Source organism: Salvelinus fontinalis, chromosome 10 (assembly GCF_029448725.1).
Source record: "Salvelinus fontinalis isolate EN_2023a chromosome 10, ASM2944872v1, whole genome shotgun sequence".
In the NCBI taxonomy this organism is placed as follows: domain Eukaryota; kingdom Metazoa; phylum Chordata; class Actinopteri; order Salmoniformes; family Salmonidae; genus Salvelinus; species Salvelinus fontinalis.
In genome coordinates this window covers 12,194,983-12,207,390 of record NC_074674.1, presented here as the reverse complement: position 1 = coordinate 12,207,390, position 12,408 = coordinate 12,194,983, and the positions used below count along the sequence as shown (strand labels likewise).

The 12,408-nt window shown below is 40.0% G+C and overlaps 1 protein-coding gene across 1 annotated transcript; it reads right to left on the bottom strand.

Moving 5' to 3' along the window:
- Positions 1-3,247: 3,247 nt before the first annotated feature.
- Positions 3,248-7,725, bottom strand: LOC129863635 (glutathione S-transferase theta-3-like). Its single transcript, XM_055935760.1, has 5 exons — positions 7,394-7,725; positions 5,220-5,307; positions 4,880-5,030; positions 4,204-4,380; positions 3,248-3,765 (listed from the first exon to the last, which is right to left on the bottom strand). Exons 1-5 carry the CDS (start codon positions 7,503-7,505, stop codon positions 3,568-3,570), a joined length of 726 nt encoding a protein of 241 aa, XP_055791735.1. The 5' UTR covers positions 7,506-7,725; the 3' UTR covers positions 3,248-3,567.
- Between the last annotated feature and the right edge of the window lie 4,683 nt (positions 7,726-12,408).

Here is a 12,408-nt window from a genome sequence, read left to right as displayed (position 1 = left end):
GCTACTATTTACTTGTGACGCTATGCTAGCCTATGCTAGTCAGCTTTTTACTGGTGGAGGGTGCTCCCGGATCCAGGTTCATGAGGTGTTAGAGGTTAAACCTTTTCTCAATAGGGGGTGCTGTTTTCACTTTGTAAAAATCTCATTCCCAAATTAAACTGCCTCATACTCAATTCTTGCTCGTACAATATGCATATTATTATTACTATTGGATAGAAAACACTCTAGTTTCTAAAACCGTTTGAATTATATCTGTGAGTAAAACAGAACTCAAGTTGGAGCAATTTTCCTGTGAGGAAGTGAGAAATCTGAAATTAGGCAGGCTGTTATGGGGTGAGTTTATTAATTTGCATGTCTTCTATTGGTCGAGATGCACTGCATACGCCTTCCCCTAGATGTCAGCAAATAGTGAGAATTGGAATGGAGTTGCTAGGCAAATCTGAGGCCATATAAATGGTCTTGGAACGTGGGGTGCAGTCTTTTCAACATTCGCCATGACGCTAGACAGACCTCAGGATTGCGTTCTGGAAAGCTCCCGTTATAGGCCTTAGATATATCCGGCTCTGATTTTATTCGATATAGGTGTTAAAGACATCATAATGTTGTTATTTTAAACCGAGTTATATCAGTTTATATCGCGATTTTCGGATATTTCTTAGTGCTGCGTTATAGTGAGTTGGACACGTCTTCGCCACATGGCTAATGTTTACTGCTAATTCCAAAGTTGAAGGCGACAATCTACAACCGAGCAACGATTCCTCTGGACAAAGGACAACTTGCCCAAGATTCTGATGGGAGCTCATCAAAAAGTAAAAAGTATTTATGATGTTAATTCGCTGTTCTGTTGAAAAATGTAAAACTACTATTCCGCCATTAATTTCGGTGCGGTCTCGCTTTAACGCACGCTGTATGTCGTAGTAACGTTAATTTTAAAAATCTAACACAGCGGTTGCATTAAGAACTAATGTATCTTTCATTTGCTGTCCAACCTGTATTTTTTTGTCAAGTTTATGATTAGATGCCTCTCCCAAGATTTCTCCCGACATTTTGTTGGCAGCTTGGCTACTATCTCATTGTATAACCACGATTTGTGCCGCTAAATATGCACATTTTTGAACAAACTCTATATGTATTGTGTAATATGATGATATATTAATGTAAAAATTAATATATTTTGCTGGTTTATTCGTTATCGCTATTGTTGGCTTGAATCAATGCTGTTCTGTGGTTGGCTATTGTAGTAAGCTAATATAATGCTATATTGTGTTTTCGCTGTAAAACACTTAAAAAATCTGAAACATTGGCTGGATTCACAAGATCTTTGTCTTTCATTTGCTGTACGCTGTGTATTTTTCATAAATGTTTTATGATGAGTATTATGTAATTCACGTTGGTCTCTGTAGTTATTCTAGTTGCTTTGGTGAGAGTTGTGATGGTGGCTGCAATGTAAAATTATGATTTATACCTGAATATGCACATTTTTCTAACAAAACATATGCTATACAATAAATATGTTATCAGACTGTCATCTGATGAAGTTGTTTCTTGGTTAGTGACTATTTATATCTTTATTTGGTCGAAATTGTGATAGCTACCTATGCAGGAAAAAAATAGTGGGAAAAAAGTGGTGTCTTTTGCTATCGTGGTTAGCTAATAGAAATACATATTGTGTCTTCCCTGTAAAACATTTAAAAAATCAGAAATGATGGCTGGATTCACATGATGTGTATCTTTCATCTGGTGTCGTGGACTTGTGATTTAATGATATTTAGATGATAGTATTTACTTGTGATGCTATGCTAGGCTATACTAGTCAGCTTTTTTACTGATGGGGGTGCTCCCAGATCCGGGATTGTGTGCAAGTAGAAGTTTTTAAGTGGCATTTAAAGCTAGAGTCCTTAGTTGCTACATCCATTCTTGGACTCATTAATGATATATACCCCTTTATTCTGAAATAATATATTTTGTAAATGTCTCATGAGCTAAGTTCAACAGTCGTATACCATCAGAACCTGAAATGTAAGCTTGTTTTACTCCAATGTTAGTAAACAAAGTAAATAAACAAACACTGTATAGCCTGAAAACATGGTTAAAACTATAATTTTGATATCATGGAATCGTCGGTCACTCCTTGCATTCATAGCTCTGTCTCTGCATTTGAGTGATTACATTTCTCTAAGCCCATTCCTCAGCTTTTTATCAAAACAGAGGGGGTTGACAGCTTTATTTTTCAATTAAGGGTTCTAGCTTTAAGAATTTATTTTAAAATCTGGTATTATTAGTCCTTATGCGACACTTACCTGATAACATATGCAATCCCTAAAGCCTGTGTGATTCTGTTGAGGGTTCCAACCTTGAAGCTCCTTATGACAATAATTCTCAGCGTTGAATATAAAAAAATAAAAAACATTGACAGAGGGACGCACAACATCCCCTATCTTCATCATGTTTGCTGCCTCATAGGATTCAAAACGCTATTTTGTATTGTGGTAAACCGTGGGGTGTTGGGTTGAGCATGCAGAGATTGACACAGAGACAGGGAGGCTTTAGTCAGAAAAACAACTTTACTTAAGACAGAAAATAAATATTTCAAGGAAATAACTTACGTTTTGCTCGGTCTTCCTTCTCTCTCTTAACTGGTGTCCGTCTCTCTCCCTTCTCTCCCGCGATGTGCCATCGTGCTCCTTTTAAGTCTCATTTTTAGCCTCCACGGCTGGTTGGCACTTTCCTCTAATTACCTCCACTTAGTTGTCCGTGTCGGGGTGCCCAGCTCCCGTATTCCCAGCAGAGGGAGCCAACGTCACCTCACGTACCTCCCCTCTATTACCATCTGCCAGGGTAGACCTCCTGGGATACCACAGTATCCTTAGACAGAACCAGATAGCCCGCCCATTTTTTGCCGACTTCATGAGGTCAGAAGTTAAATACCAGATGTGGATTCCTTCCCTCTCTCCCATGAGATAAGGAAGTATCCCTGCCAACATTTTACAAAACAGCCCACGCACCATAACTTGCAGGAATCCACTAACTGTGATTACATTCCACACAGGGAGTGAGAGGAAAAGGTGTCTCATATTTCAGCTCCCCACCGGGTGCATGATATTTCTACGCAATAGCCAACGAGGCACTATTGCGTGCCAGACTTCTCTAGTCTGTGGTCGATTGTTGTGAAAGAAGAGCCAGTAGGAGTAAGTTGCAGACAGATTCATAAGAATGTAGACAGCAAAAAAAATGGACACCCACCCAGTCAACTTTGAAACAGATAATATATTGTTTGCAAACGTTAAACCTGGTTGTCTGAATTCGATACGGTATTCAGTCAATCAAAAACAGTGAAAGGTAAAAACAGCTTTTTAGAACATTAGTGACAATTACATACATTATTTTTTTAAATTCTCTAACAGGAAATGTTTTCCATAGAGGAAATGTAGACGTTTTTGTTATTACGTTACACTGTTATGTTACATGCTGCATAGTGGCTAACTAACAGTTTGATTATTTCTCTGAGGACCAGCTTAATTTCAATTCCTCTGCACTGTCATTGGAGGAATGAGGAAGATTCTTCCTTCAGAGGAAGAATCTCAAGATCTTGGGTTTGAAGACCTGCATCTTGCTGCTGTCCATATTCTTGACCATTTCCTGGGACGCAAGAATCCCCCGGTGAGCCTCATCGAACAGCTCCTTCCCGATCTCCGCCTGAACCCTGTCTCGCCAGGCACTTAGCTTAGGTCTCCCCTCGAACACATCCAAGCCGGAACCGACAGGCTGTGGGACACCACAACGCAGAAATACACTCAGAAGGCCCACAATATAACAATATATTTCAACAAAATTGATTGTTGTTAGGTTTGTGATGATTCGTATATCAATAATTGTTTTAGTTAATACTTGTGGAAACAAGCATCTCCAAACCAAAGACCTAAGACACAGGTTTAGTAATTGATTTGGACATTTCACTGCAGGTAGCTAAGGGGTTTTAAGAGCGTTTTTCCACGAACCGAAAGGTCACTGGTTCGAATCCCCGAGACAACTAGGTGAAAAATCTGTCAATGTTCCCCTGAGCAAGGCACTAAACCCTAATTTTGCCTGTAAATTGCTCTGGATAAGAGTGTCTGGTAAATGACAAAAAATGTCAATGTAAAACGATCTTGGTCTAATCTACTACAGTGAAGCAAGAAGAGACAAGATCTGCAAAACATTCACCTGCATGATCTCAACAATGGCCACCAGGTCGGCCAAGGAGATCTGCTCTCCTGCGATAAAGGGCTTGTCCCCAATGAACTTTTCTTCAATGAGTTTCAGAGAGCCTTCCAGGTCCTCCAGGGCTACATCCATCTTGTCCTTGGGGACCTCCACACCCATGATCTTTGGAATCAAGAGCTACAACACAGGCAGCCTTTTGATAATGTAAAACACAAACGTGTTGAATTCCCGAAACTTGATATTATGCCATGAAAAACGAGAAGGCATGAGATCAACCTCATCTCTCAAAATCTAACATAACAGGTATTTGGACAAAGAGGTACAAAACAGCTCTGCATCAAATTCTTATAACAATGCTTGTAGTAGGATTTATTTTTTTCGCCAGTGAAACTCAAAGGGCCACAGTCACATGCTTTGGCAATGTGTACGCTTTAGTCTATTTCTTCAAACTACTGCCCGCACACACACATCTAACATGGAAAACTGGAAGCATTTACCGGTTTATAATACCATTATTATTACCTAAATCTTCTTGGTGTGTGACTTTATTTGACCACAGGAAAAAATGAGGTTAATATGCTACTGAGTAAACATTGCTATCTAGGTTGGACTGAACAAAGTCCAAAGAACAATTTGAAAACAATTCTAAATCCAATCATGTAATAGCATCACTTACCCTGAGCCAAAACATCTTTGAGCCATGCATACGTATGCCCATGTGCTGCCAGGACAGGTATTCATTGACACGGGCCCGCTTTTGCAGATCGGCTGGATACCAGTGGTCTGAGGTCTGGTACTTCTCTGCCAGATACTTCATGATGGCAATGCTGCAGGGATGATTGGCCCGTTTAGTCATTTAAATGCTTTACCTCGCCACGGTATTAGAATCATTACTAAAATCATAATGAGGATATGTTTAGCTAGGGATCACAAAGGATTTGTTAAGTAGTCGTATTACATTGCCTCATCAGATAAGGTAGAGATGGTTGATCTCAACTTAATGTTGTCATTCCAACCTTTCAGCCAAGCAGAAGTCTCCATCTCGGATTGCAGGAGCTTTCCTGATCATGTTGATCTTCCCAAACTCTTCTCCATACTGCTCTCCTGAAATGTAGTGAATGACAGAGATACATGACAGACTTACCGTACTCCTGTAATAAGCCACCTACACCGAATGTACTGTACATTAGGAACACCTTCCTAATATTAAGTGTCACCCCCTTTTGCCCTCAGATCAGCCTCAATGTGTAGGGGCATGGACTCCACAAGGTGTCGAAAGCCTTCCACAGGGATGCTGGCCCATGCGGACTCCAATGCGGACTCCAATGCTTCCAACAGTTGTGTCCAGTTGGCTGGATACGTTCATTACAGTTACTAAATGCTTCACAGAGTTCAAGTAACAGACACATCTCAACATCAACTGTTCAGAGGAGACTGCGTAAATAAGGCATTCATGGTCGAATTGCTGCAATGAAACTGTCAGGACCCGGTGCGAGAAACAGTCACTAATAATCGTCAGAACCCAGAAGATGAGGCAGACACAGCAGTACTAGAGATGGTGGTTTAATTAAAGAACAAAATCTTCAGGCAAAGAATCTAAATCCGCAATGTCCAAACATAAAGCCAAGAAGCACAAAATGGATATCCTCCAAAATACAAAGAAACGCCAAAGTGGTAAAAACAGCAGGGAAAAAACAAACCTCAAAAGACTATTCAAAAATACACAAGAACTAAACCAGAGAACCTCTGGAAAATCCAATAAGAGAATCATATGTTCAGAACAAGGCTTGGGCTGGGGCTGGGTGCTAACATACAAACACTGAGCAAGGAACTGAGGAACACACAGGGTTTAAATACTAACAAGGGAACGACACACAGGTGCAAACAATAATTAGAGCAAGGAAAAACAAAAAGGTACAAAAAAGGTGCAATGGGGACATCTAGTGACCAAAACCTGAACAGTCCTTGCCAAAACCTGACAGAAACCACTACTAAAGGACACCAATAAGAAGAGACTTGCTTGGTCCAAGAAACATGAACAATGGACATTAGACCGGTGGAAATCTGACCTTTGGTCTGATGAATTTGAGATTTCTGGTTCTAACCGCTGCATCTTAGTGAGACGCAGAGTAGATGAACGGATGATCTCTGCATGTGTGATTCCCATGGTAAAGCATGGAGGAGCAGGTGTGATGGTGCTTTGCTGGTGACACTGTCAGTGATTTATTTAGAATTCAAGGCACACTTAACCAGCATGGCTACAACAGCATTTTGCAGCGATACGCCATCTCATCTGTTTTGTGCTTAGTGGGACTATCATTTTTTTTTCAAAAGGACAATGACCTAAAACACCTCCTGGCTGTGTAAGGGTCATTCGACCAAGAAGGAGAGTGATAGAGTGCTGCATCAGATGACCTGACCTCCACAATCACCCGACTTCAACCCAATTGAGATGGTTTGGGACGAGTTGGACCGCAGAGTGAAGGAAAAGCAGCCAACAAGTGCTCAAGCATATGTGGGAACTCCTTCAAGACTGTTGGAAAAGCATTCCCGGTGAAGCTGGTTGAGAGAATGCCAATAGTGTGCAAAGCTGTCATCAAGGCAAAGGGTGGCTACTTTGAAGAATCTCAAATATATTTTGATTTGTTTAACACTTTTTTGGTTACTACATGATCCCATATGTGTTATTTCATAGTGTTGATGTCTTCACTATTATTCTACAATGTAGGAAATAATAAAAAATAAAGAAAAATCCTTGAAGGAGTAGGTGTGTCCAAACTTTTGACTGGTACTGTATAGGTAGGAGTAAAGTGACTATGCATAGATAATAAACAGCAAGTAGCAGCAACGCAAAAACAAAAGGGGATAGGGAGGGGGAGTCGATGTATATAGTGCTGGTAATTGTTCAGCAGTCTTATGGCTTGGGAGTAGAAGCTGTATCGTGGAGTTGTGAAACCCAGGACAGGGTTAGGGTAGACTAGGCCTACAACACACTAGGCTACTTGCGTGCAAGCAAGAATAGATGCCTACCTGACTTAAACTTCCACCTTCAGAAAAAATATATTTTCAGGCTACTTCTGTAAATGACTTTTTACTGAACTTTAGACAACCTTCTATTAACAGTAAAACATTATGGAATGAAGTTGGCTACTCTAAAAGCACAGTCTCTAAATTAAAAACAATAACCTACCTTCCAAAAGCGAAACCTTTATAAAATCAAAAGAAATGTTGTTTTTCTTGGCAAAGATATACACCGAGCGACAAGGCTGTGAGAAAAGGTCTAAATACATTTCTAAAGCCATCTTTACTACGAAGAAAATGTCAAAAATGGTCTTCACGGTCACGTTTTCTAAACCCGACTGACTTCTAGAATTTCTTGGAAGCGTTCTACTTCTCTTCAGGAACTATATACCACACCCCTGGAGCGTGAGGACTCACTGGAACTCGCGTGCAAGCCCACTTTCCAGAACGCATAGAAAATGATCACGCGTGACTGAGTGGTTAAAAATGCACACATGTAACACGAAACAAGATTTTCATCAATTGAAATGATTGCATAATTGTAATGTCGCGTGGACTTCCGTATAACTTAAGTAGGCTGCATGCAGACAGTTAGCTCATGATCTATGTAACATTGATAAAATCAAACTTTATTTCTATAGAACATTTCAAGGTGATGTGTAATTTATTGTGACCTAATATGAATAACGTTACAAGAATTAAACTAAAATACAATTGTTCGGTTACCCTTTTAGTTGGTTGCCCTAAAATAGTGTGGCTGCTTGTTGACTACATATGCTTGCCAACTAGGGAAGCTACAGCCTGACTTCTCTGCACAACAGGCTATGTATGGTTGATTTCGCAAATACGGGCACTTTTGGATATTGAATGTCATAATAAATGCTATTTAAGCTATATAAAGATTTGTATCGGTTTCCACAAATACCTGAGGGGAAATGTCATTACATCCAAGTCATAAAATGTGCTATTTTAGTTGAAAAGGAAATTACAGATTGTGTCTAAGGTATTTGATATAACATTTCACATTGTTTTTTTAAAAATCAAGTTTAAAAAAAAAAGTTAATTAAAACTATTTTGAAGTTTTCTTAATTATATGTATTTGTCCTGTCTAAATGTCCAAATATGCCTTGGTGAGACTCAGAAACATTTCAATATGTTAAATTATTTTAGGAATTATCTTAATAACAAGCATATCAAAAGGTTCACATATGGGAAATCATCAATATAAAAACGATGTACCGTGATGGTAATGACTTAGCGTTGTGGTAATGACAGTGTGGTGGAAATTACATTTCATATAAAACAACTGATGAAAAATACCATTCAAAAATTGAATGTCACAGTTGTACATGTTTCATTTTATTGAAGACATAGAACACACCATTCAAAACGTCAAAAAAACAAAGATACATGCCTCAATAACTTAAGTGTCTTTTAGAACAATTTTGGGCTTCAATGCATTAGGCAGAAATACATGTACAGGGTTGGAAACACAGGTTGACATTAAACAAATCATTGTTCACTGGCTGCAGTCTGAGTCAAACTCATGAGCGACTGGAACTAGCTGCAGCAAACACTCAAACTGGACAGTTCTCAATCTCTTCAGTCAAAGACTCAATCATGGACACACTTACTGACCGTTGTGGCTGCTTTGCGTGATGTATTGTTGTCTCTACCTTCTTTCCCTCTGTGCTGTTGTCTGTGCCCAACAATGTGTGTACCATGTTTTGTGCTTCTAACATGTTGTGCTGCTGCCATGTTGTGTTGCCACCATGTTGTCATGTGTTGCTGCCATGCTATGTTGTCTTAGGTCTCTCTTTATGTAGTGTTGTCTCTTGTCATGATGTGTGTTTTGTCCTATATTTTTGGTAGGCTGTCATTGTAAATAAGAATTTGTTCTTAATTGACTTGCCAAGTTAAATAGATAAAGGTTACATCAAATCAAATGTAATAAATGAGATAGGTGTGTGTGCTCACTCAAGATGAGGTTTTGCCCTTAATGCACTCTATTGCTCAACGAGAGCGTACATTTCCACCCAGACTGCACCATAAAGCATCATATGCCATTTTGTCGCTGGATGAGGCTCAGGGACAAACCCAAGCACATTCTCTCATTGGCCAAAATAATCAGTTGGCTCCCACACAACTCATCGTCTTGACTAGAGCGCAGCTCTCTGCATCAACATCTTGTATAATACCAGGGTGAGGGTCTTCATTATATTACACAACACTTTCCAATCAGTCCCTCATATGTCTACAATGGGCTGTATTGCGCTAGGAGATGGCTGTGGTGCTGTACAGGGGAAAGGTTGGGGTTTGTCTGCCTCTGTTGAATTATCACGGTGTGTGCACGGGCCAAAACATTAACATAGATGTGGAGTCATGTGAGCGACAGTTAGGTCATCATTTTGTAGCTGTAAGACTTCAGGTGAGTGTGGTGGTGTGTTCCTTTACAGGTATGACTCCATAACCACACATTTGTGGACAGCTGACCTGTTTCTTTGGTTTATTTTATATGGCCTCCTTTTTTCCTCACTGGGAAAGTTGTGAGATGGATTTCAGTTCACCACTTTATTTTCTCTTGTGTTAACTTACTTTTTGTTTCTTAAGATACTCCTGGTATTTTATAGGATCTTGTCGGATTTTGTTGATATACACTACATGACCAAAAGTATGTGGACACCAGAGGGCACCATTTTCTTGCTTTTTTATTTACAGATAGCCAGGGGCACGCTCCAACCTTCAGACAGAATTTGCAAACAAAGCATTTGTGTTTAGTGAGTCCGCCAGATCAGAGGCAGTAGGGATGACCAGGGATGTTCTCTTGATAAGTGTGTGAATTTGACAATTTTCCTGTCCTGAATGCTTACCGCATTCAAAATGTAACAAGTACTTTTGGGTGTCTGGGAAAATGTATGGAATAAAAATCTTTAGGAACTTTCTTCAGGAATGTAAATGTAAAAATATAAATAGTAAAATACAGATACCCTGAAAGTACTTTAAAGTTTTTTTTACTTAAGTACTTTACACCACTGAGGATGACAATAAGGGCCCATACTTATTTTTTCTCAGTCTTAAAATGTGCCAATTAAAATTGTTGACGTCGTTGCACATGATGAAATGCTACACGTTAGCCGTTTTCATTACATAACCTGGCACATTATGCCCTGAACCTGAGCAGGTGACAGTGATTATTTCCTGTAACAAATTCTGCATCAGCCTATCAAATATCTTAAACTTTAAAACCACCAATGAATTGCATTTCTTAGAATATGTAAACCTGGCCACCAGAAGGATATTTCAAACCTCCAAATTCAAGGTTTACTTTTGTTCCGCTTGGTCTGTCAAGTGTAGAGTTCCAATATTGCATCGTGCATCCTTGACTACGCTACTAACGTTAGACAAAATTCAAAAAGGCAAGTTATCATATGATAAAATCCCAGGTTTTTTGCTCATCTGTTTTCTTACACATTCATGTACTTTTACCAAACAAAAGATAAAGGTCTATACAACATTTCAGTTTATTATACATCATACAAAAAAAATTGTTGAGGCTTTTGGACTTGTCAAATAGCTGTCATGTACCATCTCCATCATTGCTTCTGGGTGGCACAATATCGGGGATGTAGGTCGGGGTACCTTGTAGCGGTATTAATTAGAGAAAGGTAAAGAAGATTTTGTTCGGGCGCCAGGCAGGTATTAACCCTGCCGAAAGGAAAATAGTAGAACAGCGAGAGTACCACTACCAGACCCACACACATCAACAGAAGAGACTGCCTAGAGTGTAGCCTGTTGACCAGATAGCCAGCGGAGAGAAAAAAGAATACACACCCTATAGATCCCACATCACATCAGTCCTTCCACAATTCTTGGTAACTCCACCCAAACATACCTCATATAACAATAATGGCAAAGCAAATAAACAGCAACTTCATACAATAATGAATGAACCCAGTCATCACACAGAGGATTTGCAATAGTTTGTATTTTCTTCCTGGGAAGGAGTGCAGAGGGTATGAATGTGTGGTGTTCATATACACACTAGTCCAGCTCCAATGAAAGTTCAATGTACTTAGGAAATAGAGTCGGTTGCAGTGTAAAGCACTGGAACATAGAGTGAAGAGAAAGAGAGAAAGAGAACAAGAGAGGGCTTAGCTGTGGTATTGAGGTTGCAGGTATCCGGTCTGACTGTCCGATGGTAGGTTGGGTGGTAGTTGAACGCTTCGCAACAAATGTTGCTACTAATCCATTTGATCCATAACCATCGCGGTCCCAAATGAGAACAACCACGTCGTCGAGCGATCACACCGAGGATTGATCTAAAAAACTGTACCACCACATACGGTGAAGACAAACAAAAAAACCTCTGCAGCATAGCACACACAAACCAAACTGTCGCACCAACAATAGCTCCTCTCCAATAGAGCTTAACGAGCTCTTTTACCTCCTCCTTCCTACTACTCATGTGCTCTTAAAGTGGCAGCGCACTTAAGTGCAGGATTTCGCCACAACCTTGTAAGGATCCGACAGAGAGTGGGTAATCTGCCTCTACCACCAGTCCTATTAGCCAACGTGCAATCATTGGATAACAAAAAATAGACGAGCTACAATCTCGAATATCCTACCAACGGGACGTTAAACTGTAATGTCTTATGTTTCACCGAGTCGTGGCTAAACAACGACATGGATAAAATACAGCTGGCGTGGTTAACGCTTCAGCAGCAAGATAGAACAGCTGCCTCCAGTAAGGCAAGGGGTGGCGGTCTGTATTTCAACAGCTGGTGTACGAAATCTAATATTAAGGAAGTCTTGAGGTTTTGCTCATCTGAGGTAGAGTATCTCATGATAAGCTGTAGAACACACTGTTTACCAAGAGAGTTTTATCTATATTTTTCGTAGCTGTTTAGTTACCACCATAAACCGATGCTGACACTAAGTCTACTGACACTAAGTCCGCACTCAATGAGCTGTATAAGGCCATAAGCAAACAGGAAAACGCTCATCCAGAGGCACTCCTAGTGGCCGGGGACTTTAATGCAGTCAAACTTAAATCCGTTTTACCAGCATGTTAAATGTGCAACCAGAGTGGGGGGGAAAAACTCTAGACCACCTTTACTACACACACAGAGACACTTATAAAGCCCTCCCTCACCCTCCATTTGGCAAATCTGACCATAACTCTAT

Bases quoted from the DNA above. Each gene is read 5' to 3' on its own strand.
- LOC129863635 (XM_055935760.1), bottom strand. From the start codon at position 7,505: ATGGCTTTAGAAATGTATTTAGACCTTTTCTCACAGCCTTGTCGCTCG. The intron at 5,031-5,219 runs GTTGGAATGACA...TCATCCCTGCAG, and splicing joins GACTTCTGCTTGGCTGAAAG to CATTGCCATCATGAAGTATC. The intron at 3,766-4,203 runs GTGAATGTTTTG...GGTGTCCCACAG, and splicing joins CCATTGTTGAGATCATGCAG to CCTGTCGGTTCCGGCTTGGA.